This window comes from Labrus mixtus, chromosome 16, assembly GCF_963584025.1.
Source record: "Labrus mixtus chromosome 16, fLabMix1.1, whole genome shotgun sequence".
Classification (NCBI taxonomy): domain Eukaryota; kingdom Metazoa; phylum Chordata; class Actinopteri; order Labriformes; family Labridae; genus Labrus; species Labrus mixtus.
The window spans coordinates 5,200,291-5,222,963 of NC_083627.1; the positions used below are offsets into that span (position 1 = coordinate 5,200,291).

At 40.4% G+C, this 22,673-nt stretch overlaps 2 protein-coding genes across 9 annotated transcripts in view; both read right to left on the minus strand.

The window, feature by feature from the left end:
- The window catches only part of LOC132990650 (uncharacterized), a 270,244-nt gene that overhangs the window by 40,574 nt on the left and 206,997 nt on the right, over positions 1 to 22,673 (minus strand). The gene's annotated exons all lie outside the window — the stretch shown is intronic.
- On the minus strand, positions 12,338 to 21,264 carry mbpa (myelin basic protein a). 7 transcript variants are annotated; one of them, XM_061059802.1, is made up of 8 exons: positions 20,968 to 21,264; positions 18,803 to 18,898; positions 18,308 to 18,334; positions 16,351 to 16,371; positions 15,848 to 15,906; positions 14,764 to 14,847; positions 14,635 to 14,655; positions 12,338 to 13,216 (listed from the first exon to the last, which is right to left on the minus strand). In XM_061059802.1, exons 1-8 carry the CDS (start codon positions 21,085 to 21,087, stop codon positions 13,030 to 13,032), a joined length of 615 nt encoding a protein of 204 aa, XP_060915785.1. In that variant the 5' UTR covers positions 21,088 to 21,264; the 3' UTR covers positions 12,338 to 13,029. The 7 variants fall into 7 exon arrangements, with proteins under 7 accessions (XP_060915785.1, XP_060915786.1, XP_060915789.1 ...); XM_061059803.1 differs by lacking the exon at positions 14,635 to 14,655 and having other exon boundaries at positions 20,968 to 21,261; XM_061059806.1 differs by lacking the exon at positions 15,848 to 15,906 and having other exon boundaries at positions 13,048 to 13,216; positions 20,968 to 21,256.

A 22,673-nucleotide genomic window follows, 5' to 3' on the forward strand; every position in this document is an offset into this window, starting at 1 on the left:
TCAGAGCGTAGAGGGACCAAGGAGGAGCAGTACATGAAAACAGACACTTTTTTTCTAACTTTATCTATTGTGAACGTACAAAAGTAGGTACATAGATTAAATATACAAACCCCAAAAAGGGCAGAATATGGGCTCTTTAAAAGAAGCAGCTCCCGGAGCGGACTGGAGGACGCCAGCCGGACCCCACCTGAAATTATCCCAGATCGTGGAGCGAGTGGCTTCTTTCATCAGTCAGCCTCAATATCAAGCACAAGTGGTACAGGTGAACCTGTATCTGTGTCGGATAACGTCGGCTGCACTGGCAGCTCGCCATTAATGAGACTTTAAAAGCGAAGAGAAACCTGAAACATCCTGCATCACATGAATATAAGTGTTTGATCAAACGCTGAGCAATGTGCACTTCTCATCCGATTAGCTTTCTTTCCAAACGTAAGAATTTAACACTTACATAAAGGAAAGTCCTGACTCCGTCTTACAGCCCTCGGATTTCTTTATTCGTTATTAAGTCACACGTAGTCTGGCCTCAGGGCGCCTGCTGTGTGCAATTAGGCATGTGGCACATCAGCGTATAATTTTAATCTCCGGACATACCGATTAATTATGATCTAATGTTAATGTTCTGAATTCCTAAATATTTCATATTTCAGAAGCTAAAAGTTGTATTTACTATCCTCTGGAAGTTTCTCTGTCCTTTAAAAATAGACTAACTGTTTTTAGTTTTTCTGTTTTAATTTGTCTCAATATTTTCTGCAGTGATATTCCTGTGCGCATGAACGTTTAACATGTAATTACCGAAAGCAGCCTCTCTTATCTTTAATCTTTAAGTAAATCGATTAAACAAACAAAAATTAATCAAATAAAACACACAACTAAATAAATCACCTGACAGCTCGCGCTGCTCAACATTATTTAAAAAGCAATGTAGCCTACAGAGATCGTTTGAGGTGGAGCGTAATATAAAATACATTTGAGATATCTTATCTAACAGTAAATCTGTGAACCTCTATCTATCCGTCTTAACAAGCACTGTTATAGTATGATCTAATTGTTCTCCGACAGACAGATTCGCTGCACCGCAAGTCCACACTGAGCTGCCTTAAAATGTTAAGTTACCTGAACTTAAAAAAGATAAGTTGAGATAAATTTGTGATTATTTCAAAGAAATAAAATGTTCTATAGTCAAATAAACTTGACATCCAAGTCAGTTGTACTTAAATCTTTAAGTTCACAAAACTTTTGAACACAACTCAGTTCCTGTGAAATTATCTCGTTATCTAGTTCAGGCAAAATTCTCTTTTTCTTTTGACTTGAAATCCAAAGTTAAAATACTTCATCAAAAGTTGAATCCATCGAAAATATTGAGTTAAATGAATTAATCAATTTAAATTGAATATATATATTTATATTTTAGTCAACTTAAATCAGTTCAGCGTATACATTTTTAGTGATTCTCTTTGCTTTTGTGGAAACTTCCAACTTCCTTTCAAATACAAATAAAAAAAAAGGTATAATCTCTATAGGTTATTCGTTTTATCGTAGAAACCAACCACCTTTAGTTCTTCAACCTTTGATAGCAGATCAGATCCAATAGCACATCTAAACATGTACAAATGTTTTTACCGCTTGTTGGTAAAAACATTTCCACCCAAGAATGTGCAAAAAATCAATTGTCCTTCTATTGCTGCATTTATCATTTATTTGTCACTTTTCTCAGTATTTTCAGATGCAATAAACGTATATAAAATAAGGTAATTTACACATTTAATGAGGTGATCTTACTGTGGTAACACAATCATTTTATTAAAGATCTGTCCAAATATTTCTTGGAAGCTTTCAGAAAACTCTCGACCTCACAGCTTTACAAAGAAGTCTTTTTCTCAGTCCATGGACCCTTGAAGGGGGCAGTGGTCACCACCGATATTCAATAGGTTCTTCTGTATGACTTGAAATGTATACTGTACTTCCTTTTGGTAGTCAATGTTAATTGCATACAGCAGACCCATGAGCATACCTACCATATGCTACCAATAGTCTTCATGCCATGCTGCTTGATCTGATGCTTCAGGACGACCTCATCTTCTATCACCAGGAGGATGCTGACGTTCATATGCTTTGTTATGCCGTCCTCAGTGTCTGTAGATTTACAAAAGACAGAAAAAATAGCTATAGCTGTAAATTGTTTGTAATACTCAATGAGAAACAACATTTTTAGCTGGCAGATCTCCCTATAATCCTTCACTCTGTGAGTGAACTGAGCACAGACACTAAATATGGCAGCGCCCAGTAAGACCTCAAAGTGAGTGAGACGCTCTTCTCTTAATCACCACTTGTCACTTAAGTCTTTATTTAATATCAAATCACATCATTAATTACAGTTGTGTATTTAGCTTTAATTTATTTTTGCTTGTGTAACATTGCAGCACTTACTACTTTCCCGGGTTTGTTTGTGTTAGCAATAAGTTACAGTTCACATCAAAGCATAAATTAACTTAAAGCAAACACACAGTCTTGACTTAGTTCAGTCATTTTTATTTAGTTTCTGGAACTGCAAAATATCATTGATTGTCTTATCCATACTTACCTCTGTTTGTTCTTTTGTTCAGTTTCCCATGTAGCTAAAAGGGGAAAGCCCAGCACTTCCTGGGTATTTATGAGATTGATGATGTCATCGGTGACATCACTGGGGCAGACCATTTTGAAGGGGTTTTATTTCTGAGAAATGTTTTCTTTCTAATAATTTATTTCATGTTTGAGTTACTGGTAGAATGTAATTTAATTACAGGTATGGATCAAAGAGCATGACACAGATTCAGCAACGGAGGCTGCCAAGCTGGCTGATGTCTTTGTGGCTGCACAGAAAAAGGGTCAACCATGGAGCTACAATGCATGGAGGCAGACAAAGGACAGCCACAAACCAACCCAACAGTTCCAACAAGGGGAAGCATCCAGTGCGGGTAAGCCTCCCATGTGGGAGGGGCCAGCCAGCTAGCAGGCCAACAAAACCCTCAAGCAAAAAGCTCATTTGTTATTTACGAGGACTTGAAGGCCATACTAAACCCATCTCAGATAAGATGACACAAATGTGCTTAAAAATTACTTTTATATTAAAATGTAAAACATTGAAGTTAATGGAACCATTCTTAGGGCCTTGCTTGACTCTGGGAGTGATTAGACACTGGTACACAGGAAGTTTGTACCACCCAACATTGTCAGCAGCAGTGACACCATCCTTATCTGTTGTGTTCATGGAGATGAGAAGCCTTATCCAACAGCTGACATCTACATTAAGGTAAAAGGTCAAACTTACCTTTTGAACATTGGGGTTGCTGATAATCTGCCATTTGATGCTGTTCTAGAAAGAGACCTACCAGTTTTTTTTGATTTGTTGGAGCCAGAACAAAGCAGACAGTGTAACGCTGTGGTAAACAGAATGCAGGCCGTGCAATCCAATGAGCTCATTTTCAATGAGGAGTTGGACACCACACCTGGGAAGTCTCGGGAAAACCCGCACACAGAGAAGGCACAAGAAATTCCAAAAGACAGTGATGACACCACCAACCAGCACTGAGCCAGAGTTACCACTAGGGTTTCAAGTTCCAGGTAATATAAGTGATATGCAGAAAACTGATCCTTCTTTGGTCTCTCTTTTCCAGAAGGAGCCGGAAGCTGAGTTGGACATCACAAGTGATGAGAATATCCTGCAAAATGGCATCCTCAAGAGTCAGCGTTGCACCTAGTGGTTCCCCAAGCAGCTAGAAACGCCATACTTGCCTTGGGGCACTCAGTTCCCTGGGCTGGCCACCTGGGCCCACAAAACCACAGCTCGCATTAAAAAACATTTCCACTGGCCTGGCCTGCGCAGACATGTTGCTCAGGTTTGTGAAAGTTGCCCTCAGTGCCAAATAACATCTGCTAAAACACCCCCCAGAGCTCCACTTCAAACACTACTCATTATTGGCACCCCATTTGAGCGCCTTGAGATGGACATTTTTGGTCTTCTAGAGGGAAGCAAAGCAGGGAACCGTTATATGCTGGTTATAACAGACTTTGCTACCAAGTATCCAGAAGTCTTTCCACTAAAATATATCCATGCTTTCTGTTTGGTACAGTTCTTTTCAAGGGTGGGCTTCCCTTGTGAAATATTAACTGATCAGGGAACTAACTTTGTCTACTCTGCTGAAACAGGTATACCAGTTACTGGGTATCAGGAGCCTCAGGACTACACCATATGTTCCTCAAACGGATGAGCTAACAGAGCACTTTAACCAGACCCTGAAACAGATGCTCCGTAAGTTGGTAAACAACACTGGTACAGACTGGGCTCAATGGCTGCCATACCTCCTTTTTTGCATACAGGGAAGTACCCCAATCCTCCACTGGTTTCTCTCCTTTTGTACTTTTGTATAGATATGAAGTTTGGGGGTCGTTGGCACTGTTGAGAGAGATCTGGGAGGGGGCAAGGGGAGGGTGGGATCTGTTAACGTTGCATCCTTTGTCATCCAGATGAGAGAGCGGCTGGAGAAAATGGGTGAGCTGGCCCATTCGCACGTGGCGGACACCCAGCAGCAACAGAAGTCCTGGTACGACAAGCCAGCCAGGCAGAGATTCTTCGACCCTGGACAGAAAGTGCTGGTGCTAACAAACTGTTGGCTAAATGGCAAGGGCCGTTCAAAATCCTAAAGAAACTTGGGCCAACCAGGTATCGACACCTAGGCACTCACGCTCCAGTAGGGTACTTCACATAAATCTCTTAAAAGAGTGGCTGCAGCGACCTGAAAGCAAAACAGAAGTGATGCTAATAAGAAGTGTGCTGGATGAAGAAGTGGATGAGCAATACTTACCTCTCTAGTGACCTGGTAGACCATGATCTCAGTAACCAATCAGACGGCCAACGGCTTCAGGTGAGATCTATCTGTAATTCAGATGTTTTCCAGGAGAATCCTGGGAGAACAAATATTGTTGAACATGACATTATTGTTAGAGAAGGTGCTTCTGTGAGAAGATTAAGTTACAGGATCCCTGAGCGCCTGCTGGCGGGAGGGAGGTTAACCTGATGCCTTCCCTGGGGATCATCGAGGCTTCAAAGAGCTAGTGGTGTAACCCAATGTTGCTTGTACCAAAGAAGGATGGAAGCATAAGGTTCTGCATTGATTTCAGGTACCTGAATTTAATTTCTCTCTTTGATTCCTATCCAACACCAATAATGTATGAACTGCTTGAAAGGCATAATACTTGACCACAATAGATCTCTGCAAGGGTTATTGGCAGATTCCTCTCACCGATCGGTCACAGGAGCTGACAGCCTTCAGGACACCATGGGGCCCTTTCCATTTCACAGTAATACCATTTGAGTTTCACAGCGCTCCAGCAACTTTCCAGAGACTCATGGACCAGGTCATTTGTTATTTCTCTGGTTTTGCTGCAGCATATCTAGATGACATTGTCATTTACAGTAACACGTGGGAGGAACACCTGCAAGCTGTCTTGGATCGCCTTCATTCTGCCGGGCTGACTGTCATCCTATTGAAGTACCTAGGCCACGTCATCTTCAATGGGGTTGTACGCCCTCAGGTCAACAAAATCCAGGCCATAGAGTCCTGTCCCCTGCCACAAAGAAGGAAGCAACTCCGATCTTTTTTGGGCTATCAGGCTTCTATCACCACTTCATACCCAATCTCTCCAACAGGGCAGCTCTTCTCACAGACTTGACTAGATCCCGGAGTCCCAATCAGATCCAGTGGACCAGTGGCAGCTTTCAGTGATATCCAGCAATCACTAAGTAAGCAACCTCTGCTGTACAGCCCAAACTTTGACGAACATTTTCTTCAGCAAACTGATTCTTCTGACAGGGCTTTGGGAGCTATGTTACTCCAGGGACTTCAGGATGATCGGCATCCAGTCGCCTACATCAGCCGGAAACGGTTCCCCAGAGAGGTTCAATATTTGACGGTGGAGAAGGAGGCACTGGCTATCAAGTGGGCCCTTGATTCCTTCCGGTACTACCTTCTTGTGGTAGAGGAGAAGACGTACCACTATCTCCTCACACAGAAATACAAGGGAAAATACGTACACCCATTTTTCTACTGTACGTACGTTTGATAAGTGAGGGCAAATATGTGTTATGTTTTTGTCAACAGGGATATACAATCTGTTTCTACTCATGTAAAGGATGGGTTTTTCCACAATTCAAACTTTTCCTTATTGTTGAGCAAATGAAACATTATTTTTTATTTTTGTCATCACAGCCATAGAAAAAATGGATGTAGGATCTTTGAAAGAGGTTAGTCGAGACCCTCTTCTGTTAGGGTTATTTTCTGATAAGCAGAACTTTAATCCCACCTCTCTACACACTCAGCTCCAGTCTCAAATCAAGATAGACTTCTGCTCGACCAATGATTGCCACATCAAGGGCTGCAGTACGGTGGTGATGTTCAGTCTGGGCCATGAAAACACTTGGTGAGTTATTGTTTTATTACGGCGCTTGAAAAAATAATTTTCACTGGTGTATCCATGAATTAAACTGTATTGGAAGATATCCTTGCTGCCTTGTCCATCTTATACGTTTATCACTGATGTTTTTCCGACTGCATTTTACACTTGCTTTGGCTGTAATTATATTTACTGTCAGATATTCCTTCTGGACACCTTTGTGGATAAAGAGGGAAAGAGTCACATCCTGTTTAGGAGCGGGTCATGGTCAGCTACAGACACAGAAACAGACTGTTCTGAGCAGATAAGCTAATATCCGCAGCTATTGTCGGCTGGCTGATTTATCGGTCGAGCTCTGGATGATAGTGCAGCCTTTACATGCAACTGACATATAACGACATAGTCTAGTCCGAACCAATCACAGTTAAATGTACACATGCTGAATGAAAGCATTGCTTGTCTGCATAAATAACATTTTATTCTGACTATAGCGATGTGATTGTTGCAAATCCTTTCATTGGGATAACGATGTAACTGCACTTACTTGCACAGCCCTGTAGCCCACCCTGACCTTTGTTTTAATTTTGTTCTTTTTAAGGAGGATAATTATGATTCCAAAGAGGTGGAGAATCTCAAGTCCCTGGTGTCTCACCTCCGTCAGCTCCTGGACCTGCACAAGAAATACGACTGCAGACTTTCCCTTTCAGTCTGAGAAGGTGTGTCTTTCATGAAAAACCTATTTTACGATATACAAGTGTACGACGGAGGATTAGGGCCACGCAAAAAAAGAAAAATCTAAAATGAGATTAAACTTGTAAATTTACGGGAATAAAGCTGTAAATTTGAGATTTAAAGAGGCCCAAATCCTCTGTCGTGCAAGTGTACAAGATTCAAACAAATCTGAAAATTCACAGCAAGAAAACAGGGGGTGATATATTGATACAAACATATTTAGTACCACGTTTTATTTTAAGTGAGAGATAATGCTTTGTGGTGGTGTATCATGAATTAAACTGTATTGGAATATATCTTTGCTGTCTCGTCCGTCTTATGTTAATCACTGATGTTTTTCCGACGGCATTTTAAGATGGTTTTGGCTGTAATATTCTAATTGAATTGACAGGAAAGTGTACGGAGTTTGGCAGTAGAAAGCAGTATCCTGCCTTGTGACAAGCTTCTTCTACAGTATATCAAGGTAAGACAACACCACTGCTGGAACATTAACCCTTGTGCCCTCCTCAATTTTATTCATATTTTTCTGCTGTGAAGTTACAACAACTTCCAACTTGCTCAAAACTACCAAACATTCAATTATTTTCAGGATTGTAACCCTTTAAATGCTAGCTTATTAGTTAAATAGTGATTAGAGTCTTGTACAAGACTAGCAACAGAGTTGATTTGCTTTGTGGCCAAAATGTACATACAAAACCTGCAAAAAAATCATACATTTTTTCTTTTGTCTAATTTGCTATTTTTTCTTATTTCATTTCTGCTCTTTTTATGGCTTTTGACGGTAGAGAAGAGGGAAAGAGGCCCGGTCTCAGGGGTGTGTGAGAGACAGGGAAGCTTCGGGAGAAATAAGTAACTTAAGGTTATAGCAATGATTATAATATTCTTCCACAACATCATCATTATTATCACTACCAGAAGACCATCCATCGACAAGAGCATCCACCATAGAACTGTGAGCAGCTAACTGGATAGTGAGCCCAACCTTCGAGACCTCAAGTGGGATTAAGAAGGCTGTTTCTTCTAAGGAAGAACTTCCTTCGCTACTTCATAGAGCACAGATTAAACAGAAACACACACACCTGGATTGAGCCCCTTCATGTGCACACTTTATTAATTTTACTAAGTTGTTAATTGCATTAGTAAATTATATTGTAATCTTGACCTGCAATATTTGTGTTCCTTACATAGTTTGAAAATGTATTCCTGTGTGCATCTCTTGACTGGTATTCAGACCTTTGGCTCAAGGTGTCCTAGTCTTCTGATGTTTGTCCACCTTCAACACTTTATTTACAGTAACATGGGTTAAAAACAACTATGCTTTTTCCCTGAATTTGGTCAGATATGTTGGTAGCTATGACACACCAAATGTTTTCATAATGTTGTTTACAGTTAAACATAATACTTGTATTTGTAGTAGCATTTTTATTCAAAAACTGTTTGAGTGGAAGTTCAACAGACTTCCTTTTTGTTTCTGCGTTTACTTGAAAGTTGCACCCTGTTCCCACTGAGCTGTTAATAAGTGCATAATAAAGTATTTATTAACCTTCATAAGGCATTAATATGAACCTAATAAAGTCTTATTAATGTCAATAAAAATCTTATGAACGTTGATAAGTGGTCTATAAACAAGTTTCTTTGTGTTAATTAATATCTTACAAGCCAATTATAAATGAATTTATAGTTTAATTAACACTCATGAAGTCTTATTAATGTTAATAAACATCTTATTAATGTTTATGAAGGTATATAAAGAGTCAGTACATTTCTAATAAGAGCCTATAAGTGTCTTATAAGACATAATAAATGTGTTAATTATGCCTATATTAACACTTATATAGTCTTATTTGTGTTAATAAGAATCGAATAAGGTCTTATAAGTGACTTATTACCTGTTATTAATGCTTATTACAAGCACCTTAATATAAAGTGTTACCAAAAGTCATTTTAGTTAGTTATTCTAGAATACTAAGTCATTCTAATGATTCATTCTAGAACACAGAGGTTCAAGTTAGTCGACTAATTCTCGAACATTTTAAAACATGGCTCTTCTTTCTGGAACATTACACCTCATGTTAGTGGGAGTACACTGAGGCTCATTGTAGAAAAAGTTCCTTTGCAGCACAGCGTTGTAGCACCAGAGGTCTCTCTTGCACAACACTGCAGCCTCGCTTTTTTATAATCAAATCATGCTTAAGGTCTCCTCTGAGTGTGAGGAAGGCATCCTTTGTCGGTTGAAATAAAAAAAAAAAAACCCACAGAACCTGAAGGATGAGAACTAATGAATGTGGCTGTCATTGAATATATGCAGGTGCATTCTAGTCTATGGATATTTCCATTTCAAAAGTGAACATGAGGCTGTGACAATCAAAGAGAACCCCTATGAAGAGGTGCTACAAGGCATCACAATATTCTATACTGCACTGTATATAGAACACAATATACAGAACATTGCTTTTGTTGGTTTATTCTTTACATCAAAGTAAAGGGGGGGGGGGGGGGATCTCTCCTTTGAGTCATACGAATATTGCACCGCCAAGCCAATTATGGCAGGAACACTGCATGCAGGAGTGATTGAGCTCTTAGATAATTGTGCTTTTAAGGGCAGCTGTCCTTGAAAAGTTACACATCAGCATTATTTCTAACGGTGGGAAACATTGTTTTTTCTGTCTTCTGCGTATCATCCTCATTAAGGGTTGAGAAAAGGACAAAATGTACCGCTCGTTGTAGTTGAGCCCTTGTTTTTTCAGCCTGTATAGATATTAGGATTATATTATTAGAGATGTGATTGGTCTCCAGAGCATATTTCAGAGCATGTGAGTCTTTTAAATCAATAAATCGAGGGTTGAGTTAGAGGCTAATGCTGTTCGTACTTCCAGTGCTGATTCCAGAGTCTGTTGGGGCCCGAGGCAAAAATTCACAGGGGGCCCATCTAACCAGCATTTACCCCCATTATGTTGCAAATGATCTGACACCAACCGCTTATTTTTTTCTTGTTAAAGCAAACAGTATTATTCATTCAACATAAAGACATTAAAAAACAATGAAACCATTAATTTTCCTTTACTGTGACTGTCAGTGTAAAATGTAGATTTTTACACAGCTATAAGGCCCTGTGTCCACCTAGCCTTTCTTTCTGAGCGCCAGCGTCTTCTTTCAATTGTTTAAAATGAGGAGAGAGCGTTCTCAGCAGCAGCCGGCATCTTTTTCCCGAGCGCTACGCCTTTTTTGTGCAGCCTTTCTGAGCGCTTGAGTTAAAAATCTTTAAATTTTTCAGAAAGGCGCTGTTGACGTCACCGGCGCACATTTACAAAAGTATGATATTCTCTGTATTTTTGGCGCCTACGGATCGCGTCTTGTACCCGCATCCTCCTCGCTCCGTGTCTGATCGGGAACTAAACGATCTGAAACATCAAACACACTGTAAAAATGAACGGAGCCGTGTCGGTCATGCAGCGGCCCTTGTCAACAGACTGTTGTCATAGAGACAGGACGGACGTGCAGCGCTTTTTTTTCTCAGCGCACAAACGCTTCATACAAACACTTCCAAGCAAACGGCCGGCACTTTTCTGCCTGGAAAAAAAACTAGGTGGACACGGGGCGTTATACAGCACGACAAGAGCGAGGGGCCGTCAGATGGCGCCACCTTAGGGAGGTTTCTGTCATTGCAAACTTTGCGCATTTTGAGCCACTGCTAGGGTTAAACGTTTCACAGACCTTTAGGGGGCCCCCCTACTGGCCTGGGGCCCCAAGCAGTTGCCTTCCTTGCCTGTTGCATAATTCTTTTAGTTTGACTCACCTCTTTTCAGTTTTTCTGCTTCTCAGTCATTTTGAAGCTAGTCGTCATGCCATGAGGTCGGACTTGATTGTAGTGGTAACAAATCTCATGTGGTCGTAGTTAGAAGGTGTAATACTTTCACACAGGTCTTAGATCGGACAGATTTGGGAAAATCTCTTAAAATAATGGGATCAGACAACAACGTGCAATATTTCTTTGTCTTTAGTGTAGATTCATTGTTACCTAGCGACTGCAGAGACCATGAAGGAGATATAATTTTAAGTTTGAATGTTTTTTGTATAATAAATAAAAGGGTTTGACATTTTCACATATATTGGCATTCTTGTTAAAAGATAGCTGACAGGAAAATCTTGATTCCAGTCAGTCATATATAGTCATAAAAAGGAGTCTGCTAGCTTATTGTAGGCTAGCATAAAGACTGGAAACAAGGGGAAACAACCTTTTCTTCATTCAATTAGACATCATATGTTTATAATTGAGCTTTTAAAGTGTTGGTCAGCCATATTTTGGACAAAGTGTTTTAAGGCTTTATGCTAAGTAAAACTGTCTACTGCTAAGCCAGGTATCATGGCTTCAGCATGGTTTGCATCCTCCCGGGGGCCGTCCCGCTTTCAAGCTCTCTCAAAGAGTCCAGAGACAGATATTTATAAAACACTATTAAGTCCCTTTTTAACCAATTATTAAAACCAAAACATCACACCATGCTGGCAACACTGATTTGTAATTGTCTATTTACATCGTTGCCAAGGCTGTTGCTCTTTTAACCAATAGGAAAACATCACTAATGCACCACCACCAAAGGTCAAAATGTATTTGTCTGTCAACTGCACGAGGTGAATAAGCATAATTTTCGTAAATGTCAAACTATTTGAAGCTAAATGAAAGTGTTGGTTTGTAAATGTGTATCATCCTGAAGATATCTGAAAATAGATCGAACAAATGGACCAGTCAAGTCTGATTTTTTTTTAAAGCATTTAATAACTGGGATACAACATATTATGTTTACATCCAGTTAGAGGTGAACATGTAAAACAGAGGAAACATTAAGAGGAAACAAAACACTCAGTTTCTAAGTATGGGTTCATTTTCATGTAGCACCACCAAATGTCAGCAACCTCAGACAAAAAACATCTGTACAGGGCAACTCTTGTGTTAGATTGACCACAAAAACAGCATGTACAAATGAGAAAGGCAGTGTAGTTTATCATGAACAACACACAACGTGTCAGAACAATAGGAACACCTCTTATACCGTCCTTCAGTACCAAAACTCCTCCAACCATCTCTGTGCCTCCTCCTTAAACCTTTGAGCCACTTACTGTCCGACCATCAGAAACAGTGAACATCTGTCTGTCATCTTGTAATAAAACACAAAACACATTCAAATGTTGAACTTCTTTTAAGATGAGAACACATTACTTACAGTGAATTAGATTCATGCTGAAGCTACGATACAGAAAAGAGAGCAAACGGGTCATTTTAAGTTGGTTTTTTTTAGTCGTTTTAAAGGTCTCAGTGCATTTGAAAAAGGGCATTTCTTCTATTTGGACATGGCATTAAACTTCATGTACATGTTTATTAATTACACTGCTACTTAATGAAACAAAACTCGTACATTACCACAAAATTAGACTCATTATTTATCATGTATCATAAACTATAGGCTTCCAATTTTGAACGCATTTCCTTGCAACAGACGCACAGCGACAAACAAGAGCTCCCTGTAGTGTGTTTCCTGTTCTTTGCGGGAGCAGTGAGCTGTATTAAAGCAGCGAGATACACAAAACATCACTCATGTACAAAATGCGGACGACAGGAGACAAATAGAAAGAACAAACATCTGCCACAGACGAACCTCAGACAGCAGACACGAGCACCGTCAGACTAAGTTACCCAAATGTGTGACGTATTTAACCAAACGTATGACCACATGTCTTCTAAACAGCGACATATGGACTGAGACAAGATACGCTGAGAAGTAGGATTAAAAAAAAAACTTGCAAAGTGACCATCTACGACTTTTGACAATGGATTTCAGGGGTGTTGTTACTAAACTTGAGGGGAGGCTTGTGTTAGTTTGTTAACATTTCTTGAGGTTGTGAGTCCACCACTTGCAGATCTGTTCCTCCTCCTCCTCCTCCTCCTCCTCCTCCTTCTTCCTCTTGTCCCATCGGTGTTGGATCTGTGGTTTGGTCCTCGGCGGAGAGCTCAGAAGATGGTGCTCCAGCGTTTGGGGGGTGGGCGGGACTTGGTGTCTCCCTGGAGTGAAGAAAGAGGACAATGACTTTACTGTACATACATTATTTTCTTTATCCCCCAGTGATCGCTTACGTTTGTTTTGGGAGTGAATACGAAGTTATGTAGTTTTCAGTGCTTGGAGTTCATGAAAGATTTGATTGTCAAAGACTTCAAATGTAGGTTTCAAAGAGATCGACCATATTGAAAATAAATCCTCAGAATTACAGATAGATGCTGTTTTCAGAAAATCACCAATGAACGGGTCAATGTAAGATTTAGGTTTACAGGTATCACAACTGTAAAGATGAAAATGTCGCTCTTAAAGTTCCCATGAATTCAGGACTAAAGGCCAGTTTTCAGTCTACATAATGTCTTGAGCTGGTTATTAGAATCTGGACAAACAATGGGCAAAAAGTCCTTTTTAACCTCTTTCAGTTTGTTGTTTACTGGAAAACAATCTGATGACTCATCCTGCACTCGAAGGGCGTGACATGCACTAATTTTCCTTCTGATTAAAAGGCTCGTTTAAAATGTCTATCCCCCATGACAGCACAGCACCAATGAGCTAGCGATAGCTGTTATGGGTCATTACGTCTTCTTTTAAGTGATCTCACATTTCAGCACTTTAACTTAAATTCATATAGCGGCCATGTTCCTCTGACATCACACTCAGGGTCGTTACAGTTTACTGCTGAGTTCTTTGCTGTTTGCAGAATAAACAAAGCAAATGTAGTGGTTATCAATTTATTGGTTCTGGATTGATAAGAAACTACATTGATAGCTAGTGAAAATCTGGAGGGAAACGGGGCCAAAGTTCAAGTTAAACAACACATTTGATAACCCACTAGCTATTATAAGACAATAGCTTTCAACAATAGCTTTTCAAAATCCGTCTGATCTGGTTGTTCACACACACACACACACACACACACACACACACACACACACACACACACACACACACCTCACAGGAGGAGAGGTGAAACGTTTTCAAGACCTTAAACACGTCTGGTTGCCTGGTTGAGATTTGAAATACCATGACTCGGAGCACCTACGCAGACACGTAGCTTCCTAGCTAACAGTATCATTAGCCAAGGGTTTAATGCTAACTGAAGTCGTTGTCTGATGCTAGCTAATGGGTTGTCAAATATTACGTTTTTCCTTCTTAGAATTTGGCAAAATTTGTTCTGTCCATTGTCTTTTTAGTTGCTTATCATTCAAGAAACGATAAAAAAGAAAATGATTACGTTTTAAAAACAGCTAGCCGACATGATCCTTGTAGCTCTCTGCTCGCTGTTTCATGGGAACTTTAAGCTAGTTAGTTATTATGATGACGACAGTTGTTGGCTGTGAAAGCGTGAAGATGAAAGAGGATGTGTGAAAAATATTCCAACTGAAATGGTTGAACTGTTATTATACTTTATGTATTCACTACTCACTGATCTCTGAGGAGAGCATCACTGTTGCATTTGGGCAAACAGACAGGAAACAAGTGTTTATGAGGCCTACAGTTGAACAAGTAGAAAAGGGGAAACTTTAACAAGGAGGCAAACGTGTGTCAAGCTCACCAGGTTGAAGAGTCTGGACAGTGTGCTTTGGTCTTTGCGTCTTCTGACCGGCGACTTTGCGCTTTCGGCGCGCGGGGACGAGGCCTAGAACAAAATGCTCCATGAGCTCACATGGAGACCAGTTTGCTGCTTTGTCACTGTATAACCTTTAAGGTTTAATTCATTTTACATCGATGGATCTGTCTTTACGAGACGAGACACATTTCACCTCAGAGCATCACAGTGGGATCACTTTGACAAAACGCCAAATGTGAAACAATTTATCCTCACAGAGGGCACTATTGCTGCTGCTGTTGGACCAAAAAAAAACCACATCTACACACCTTATACATTATTCAAACATTAGAAAAGACTGCTTAATTTCTTTTTAGAGCCCAAACTTTAGCACTCTGCAGCACTACATGCCTTGTTTACCATCACTCTTATTTAATCGCACATGGATTGACCTTTTGTGTCTACTGGATCTGTGATTTCAATGAGTTTTCAAAGTGCTTTTCCTCGAGCGGAATTTCCCTTGTGGCTCCTAAATGTGGGCTGATGTCAGGTATTTGTGAGAACACAACTTTAAGAAGTTATAACACAATCTAAAAGGGTGATAAGACAATAAAATTGCTTCAATAAATAACCAAAGGGCTGAGTATATAGTCAAAACTGCAGGTATGGGTTGTCTCTGCAACAGCAGCTGTGTGATGCAGAAGAGATTTTTTTTTTGTCTTTTGATGTTTTTTTTGTAAAGAGAATAAACAGCTGAGCCGTGGAGAAGGACATTGACTTGTGACAGGATCAGACACAGATGACAGCAACCTTCTCAAGGGAGAGAAAAACAGGATGACAAGGACGGGGGGGAAAGGTCCGCGGTGAAGTGACACAGGTGTATCATCACTGTCAGTTCACACTCATACAGCTGTCCACAGTCACCAGACAGATGAAGGAAGGACACAAAGGAGGTGGAGAGACAAAAACAGAGTGATCGGTGAGTCATCTCTGGCACAAAGGGGGATGAAGGTGTTACAGAGAAAAAAGCAAAGTGGAAGAGAAGAAGAGGGGTGATGCAGGCCAGGAGGTCCTAAGAGAAAATGTTTACCGGTTGTGGTTCATAAATAGTCGAGCTGTTTCAAAGTCATCCAGAAGCAGCGAGTCGCTCTGGATTGAAGCAAAGAAGGAGGGGATTGAAATAAAACCATAAAATTAACCAAATAATTGTAATTTTCAACAATGAATATATTTATATCTTCCACTTATCAACCAGGGATTGAAAGGAATATTCTCTCTAAGCTTCAGGTACTGAATGTAAACGCTGGTGAATTTGCTCTCCTTTCAGTATCTCTCTGTTCCACATGCTCTGGTATAAAAAATGTTTCTCTTCAAGGAGAAAAAAGCGGTGAAGTACACGGTGAGAAAGAGACAAGAGAGAGCGTGACGGTTAGGAAACAGGTGGGCTGCTGCAGACAAAGGACACGTTGCAGAGGAGCTCTCTGCAGACAGGAATGGGATCATTGCACACCAACACACACACACACACACGCACACACACAGAGTGGGGATGCAATCAGCACGGGTGCTTTTGTTTGATTTCATGTGACGTACCAAGCCCAAGACGTCTCTCCACTGGACATGAAAAAGAAACAGACAGTGATGTGATGAGATGAGAAAGTGTAGAGGCATCAGCATCCCTCAATTCATCTGAGAATCAGTCAGGTGTCACATGGGTGATGTCACGATAAAGGGGCGTAGAGGTGGGAATCTTTTTTTTGTTTCAAACATTCATCTCTATAGGATGATACTTATTTTGTAATTTGTTTTTACTCTGTGGACCATAGACTGTGTATACAAATGGACAGCTTGACTCTGCCTCCTCCGTCCATTAGACAAGATGAAGCCAGAATATTGCAGTGATGGGCGCTGACATATTGAATAAGTGCAGCTAGATTCTGTGCTGTAGGGATCCGCTGGAAGAGTGCTTCATGGCAATTTTAATGTCGGTTTGAAGGAGACACTCCTGGTTATAGAAATTCAACGACTCTTGTGTTTGTTTTTGGTATGTTTTCTTTTGACGTTTCTGCTGCACTCCACTAGTCCGGTCCACGCTGCACTGCAGGAACCAGATTGGCCAACAGAACTGTCAATGATGGCCTTTTATACCGTTTTATAGCATTAAATAATGAATTAAAAAAGAACACTTCTTAGAATTAAAGATGACTTGAACACAAAATGGCTTGATAAGAACTGTCATGACGTAACCAGGTTTGAGTAAAATCTTTTTTTTTTAATGACTTTGGTGATTCCCTGAATTTCTTCAAGAGGAATTATCAGATGAAATTTCAATTTCTGCCGCATGTGCTTACTTAAATATTAACATTCAAATCAGTCTGTGTTTGTGTTAACATGTAAAACAAACGACTAAGTTGAACTTGCGTTATACCTGCTGATAACTAGCACAGCATGTAAGCAGAATGTTAAAAAAACATGGATTAAACAGCAACCCCCTGGATGTGACGCTCCCCCTACTGACCGGCTGTGATATTGGTTATACCCCTGACTCCTCCATGTTACCAGATGAAACATGTGTCAAACTTTAAAATGAATATACAAGTCAAATACATTTTTTTCAAACCTGGATTTTGTCCCTAACGTTAGTCATTATCACGCTAATGTATGTCCAAGTTTTTAATTTTTTTAAGGACTTCAGTTTGACTTGAAACTCGAAAATGAGCGTATGTAACGTAATGTGTCGACGTTATTTACCAGATAGTCTAAGTAGAGGAGGAGCATTCAGAGGGAAAATTATGAATCACAGAAAGGTCATTAGACTTCCCATAACTGTGAGAAAACCAACACACAAATCTGTTCTGCTGTAGACTGTACTGAGCTGAGGGATCTTTGATGTTTTATCGACGAGATGAATTTGTGTTTTTGGTGGCTGAAGGGGCGTGATGTCATTTCTGCGGCTCCACAAGCCAAATGATGTTAAAAGTGCAATATGTCAGTATCTGTCACAGGGTTTTTTTTGTTTTGTTTCAATTTTGTTAAACGGAAGGAGAGTAAGACTTAACGTCCATATTTATATACAGTCAAACTAATACTGACAGTAAGCATGCTAACCCTACAAAAGAGTAACTGTTAAATCTAAAACTTGCTGACTGTTTATGTGAAAGTTTAAATTATTAAGATAGTGTACATTTTTATTAATTTAAACTTGACGGTATCAGCGGGGGAGGGGGATGGCGTAATATGTCGTTGTCTGGCACAGCATCTCCTGTGATAATGATGCTCCCGCTGGTGAAACAACCCCAAACATATTTGGCTTAAATGTTTCCACTGGAACCCCAGCGGATATGCATTAAAGGCTAAAGACTATCAGTGAATAAATGTGGGTGTTGAATTCCAATACTGAGAAACATGATGGAGAAAAATTAGTTTCAATCAGGAGAACCTTCATAGGAGGTAATCAGAAGACATTTTGAATTCAAATCATTTCATCCTCAGTCTGCGGCTACACATCAGGATCAGTCAATAAAACAAATTGTGAGAAAATGAGACTCACCCTGGATTTAGGACGAGGAGAGGAAACCTGAGAAACACCAAGCGACAAACAACAACAACAACAGAGTGACTGATTGCAGGAGAAACAGAACAACAAACTTCTGAGATAAACAAACAAGTGAGCTTCCCCACAGTTCCTTTTTTTTTTTTTATCAGTATGTAAATGAAGGAGCCACGCAGCTTTGTAATCAGAGAGAGAGAGAGAGAGAGAGCTGAGCGTGCTGTGTTTGAAATGCTGCCAACATTTAGATCCAAAGTAAATCAAAGCAAACATAGTGTGTAAATTGGAGGAAATTGGTTTGTTACGTGGTCTGACTTGTGCATCTCATGGCAGGATAATACATTTGTTGAGTTCAAAGACAGGCTGAACACATTTGAATAAAACTCAAGATGTTAGCAACAAAAAATGGGTTTAATGTGCACGATTAGAGGTATGAAATATGCATGTGATTTATGGTGTTAAGTGAACAATATGACACCGTTTCATTCAACTTACAATGCTCCTGAAGAAGTGCACCACAGCGTTTTCATTGGTGCGGCGGCGAGACGAGGATTGCTGGGGTGAAGATGCCAGGTGACCCCGGAAAGACCCCTGCGAGGATCAACAGAGGTTAGATGACTTTGTTTGTGTGTTCTATCGTATGGTGAACAACAAAAATCAAGCACTGCTACTGTGAGACTCATCTAGATTTATATCCCCTTAATCTGCATGTCATAGGTGAATCTTTACATGCAGAGAATGAAATAGTTCGCTACATGTTTGAAAATGCATAAATCATTTCCTGAAAGTTAGTCCATGCTGCAAAGCTATAGCTCCTAACCTAATGATTTTACAACAATATTTTTTAACAAGAACCTGCAGAGTCTGAAGTTTCTCAAAGAGAGAGAGAGAAAAAAGAAGGGAGTAAAAGTAGGTCCATGGTGACAATCTGCAAACTGTATGAATTAAAGGCAAGAAACAGATTTATACTACAGAGTGAATTGTGATGAGCAGTCAAAGCCAAGTTTGAGAGCTGACACACATTGTCACTCAGTGTGATGATTCATCCCGCAGACTGCAGAGAAACACGCTGGTGTCAGATTTTCCGCACTATTGTGTATTTTCTGTAACATAACTCCTTCAAAAAGTGCCATGGAAATATAAAGATATTTTTTTTACAGAGCCTGAAGGAAAAGATCTTAGTGTAAATGTTTCTTCAAACTCATCTGTCAAAAACATACACAAAACCTGAATGAGATGAGACGTCTTCGTGCCGCACGTACTCAGAGGAAAAAACATGCTTGGATGGTGAGATGAAAGGGGGTCCGTAGGTATGAAAGCAGCTCGGGCTCCTGGGGGCCCCTCCCCATCAGAGCCTGCTCTGAATATTGAACTTGAAAGAGGTTTTTTTGTCTGAGGTTTTCTATCCGCGCGTCAGAGCCAGGCTGATATTACAAACTAAATTTACCTGCAGCAAAAGACGAGGAGCATCTACCATAACAGCTTAGCTGAAAAACATCATTTTGGGTATAATCATTCGTCCTCAAACTAAACAGGTTCGACATAATGGTGCAGGCAAAAGAAGATATGTATTAAAGAAAATTTTGAAAAAGTGAACTTAGATGGAAAAGTTTTGCGTAAAGACCTGAAGCATACCTTCAGTTTAGAAAAGATCTGGTGCTAATTCAATGAGAACACTCAGGCTTAATACTCAGAAAATTGTGAAATTATGGTATTTTTTGCAGCAGTAACGAAGGATAAAGATAAAAATCAACAGGGCCTAATGGTTAGTTTGCGCGCCCCATGTACAGAAGTGGACGGCCCGGGTACAAATCCGACCTGCGGCATCTTACCCGCATCTTACCCCACTCTCTCTCTCTGTCCCAGATTTCCGACTCTATATCCACGGTCCAATCTCTACAATAAAGACATAAAAAGCCCCAAAATACATCTAAAAAATAAAGAGAAAGCCAAGGTTTTCAAATTCTATCCAGGAAAAAGACTTCTAAGGACCAATTTTCCATCGTGATCACAGATGGTGAGGATGAATTTTGCTTTATAAAGGGCTTTAAAAAAACAGGCCAAGGCTGAGATAATCGCGGTCCAGTCAGGATTAAGGAGTGTCTGCTTGGGATAAAGAGACTCAGTGCTCTCCAGTCAAAAAGCCAAACTGAGAAATGTAGATTTTTCTCTTTCAACCCGTCACTCATCTGTCAGAGTCTAAACCCAACAAGAAACAGGTTTACCACTGCAATCAAACACATGTGCCTCCAGTATTGGTGACATACATTTTGTCTTGATGCTATCTCATTGGTTTAAAACGTTCTCCTGGATCTTTAACTTAATCACAGCTTTGACGATGGACGATCATAAAAGCCACAGAGTCAAAAAGCTAAGTTCATAAACAGCCTATCATTTGCAGATACATGGTCGTCACAGGACAAGTAAATCGAGCCGTTAAGTAATTTTAAATGGAGGGACTACAATTCACTAATCTTTGTTAAGCCTTTAAGAATTCCATAGGATTTTTTCCAATCAAACAAAATACAACACATCACAGTTTTGGGGTAAAATGAGGGAATAAAAGATTAGATTAAATGTTTTCCTGACTTCATTTAAGTTTTAAGACTCATTAAGACTTCTGATGTGTCCTTTTCAAAATGTGATGAAGTGATGCTCACCTTGCTCCTTTTCTTTTTGTCGCCTCCAAAGAACTTGCTAATCTGATCCATGAGACCCGGAGCCTTCTTTTTCCTCCCGAGCCCGAAAGTGCTCTGCCCTGAGGTGCCTGCTGTAGCCATGCTAGTAGTTGCCGATGTTGGGGTGGAGTTGACCTTTTACTAACTACTTTGTAAATCCTCCCTCAAAGTCAGTCCCAGTCCACAGTGCCTACACTAGACTCCGCTTCTCCTTCAGGGCAGTTTGCAGCTCTTCTGACTGACGCACAGGGGCCGACTTTGAAGGTGTTGCACCCTTGGTCCCAGGGCACCATGGGACATGAGAATGGTTGGGGGGGAAGGGGGAGGGGGGGGGGGGGGGGCAGTGAGGTCCTTGGATCTATGGATCTGGCTCGGCTCCAGGCATTCTTTCTATCTTCAGTGGCTGTGTCAGTCACTGCCGCCCTCCGCATGGGCCGGCCCATTGTTCCTCTACCCATCTGCTTCACCCCGGCCGCAGGGACAACAAGGGTTATCTCTGAGTCTGCACTCACACCCTGATGCAAAGCAGCCCCGCCGCACTGTGAGGCCATTGTTGAATCGGCCTCATATATTTTCTTAATGGATTGTGTTTAAATTGGAAGTACAGTCACCCAGATTACCATATGGAGGGGCCCAGAAGAAAGGAAACGCTTGTTGGAAAACTTGTGAGCATTAGCCGAGAATCTGTTTCTGCAGACTAATAAACTTAACCCCTGGTGACTCTGCATCTTTAGATCTGATCCCTTTTTATGGTAAAAAGAAACTAAAAAAAAACAGGTAGACGCACAACTTGCACTTATTGAGAAACGGTGTGTTTAAAGTTGTACTCTAAAGTTTAATAATGGATCAAACGTGACAAATTTCACTCTATATGGTGCATCTCTAATGGAGAAAATAAGAAAACGTTCCATACAAGGTGCGGCTTGTAGAGAAAATGCAACAAACAGGATGCCCTCCCAGTGGACAAAAAAAAAGCAACTGACCTGGAAGGTTCACTTAATGTGGGGAGGAAATGGACAAAGGGTTCTCCAGGGATATCTTTCACTAAGAAAACAAGACAAAAGTTACAATCAAAGGACGATTAAATGAGCGTTCTTCAAGAGGAGAAAACCATCACATGTGCCCCTAGAGGTCAAAGTACACTACAGGGTCTCTTTCCAGTTGTGAAGTAACTGGCCCTCAAGCACTTCCAGTGGAGAAAACTGGAAAAGAGTGTCCTTTCTGTAGAAGAAAACAAGATAATGTTGTCAGGTGTCCTTATGGATGGTCTTTTGGTGGAGAAAGTAGAAGGAAAAACAGAGATGTTGCCCTCCAGAGTGCCACTCCAGTGTATAAAACTTCATGTATAAGGGGTTCACTTCAGTGGAAAAAGGGACTAAGCTTCTGTGGTGCATCTTAAGTGTGGAAATCCTGATAATATGCCCTTCAGGGTTCCCTTTCAGTGAGGAACATGCAATTAGTGCTCCTTCAAGGTGCCATTTCAGCAAAGAAATCAGGAGAAGGTGACCTCCAGTTTGCCCTTCCAGTTGAGAAAAATCCAACTGTCCAGATGGAAATTAGGGGCCAACTCAAAGTATCAATTCATAACCCTTTAAACTTGCAGAAATGCTGAACTATTGTTTTTTAATGTGCTTCTTTGAAGATGAACTGTCATGCTCAACATGTATGCTAATATGTGCACAAGAAGT

Excerpts from the sequence above, each read along its gene's own strand:
- mbpa (XM_061059802.1), bottom strand. The coding sequence starts at position 21,087 with ATGGCTACAGCAGGCACCTCAGGGCAGAGCACTTTCGGGCTCGGGAGG. Across the intron at positions 18,899-20,967 it reads ACAAAAAGAAAAGGAGCAAG|GGGTCTTTCCGGGGTCACCT; the intron begins GTGAGCATCACT and ends TGATCCTCGCAG. Across the intron at positions 15,907-16,350 it reads GGAGAGACGTCTTGGGCTTG|AGCGACTCGCTGCTTCTGGA; the intron begins GTACGTCACATG and ends GCTTCAATCCAG.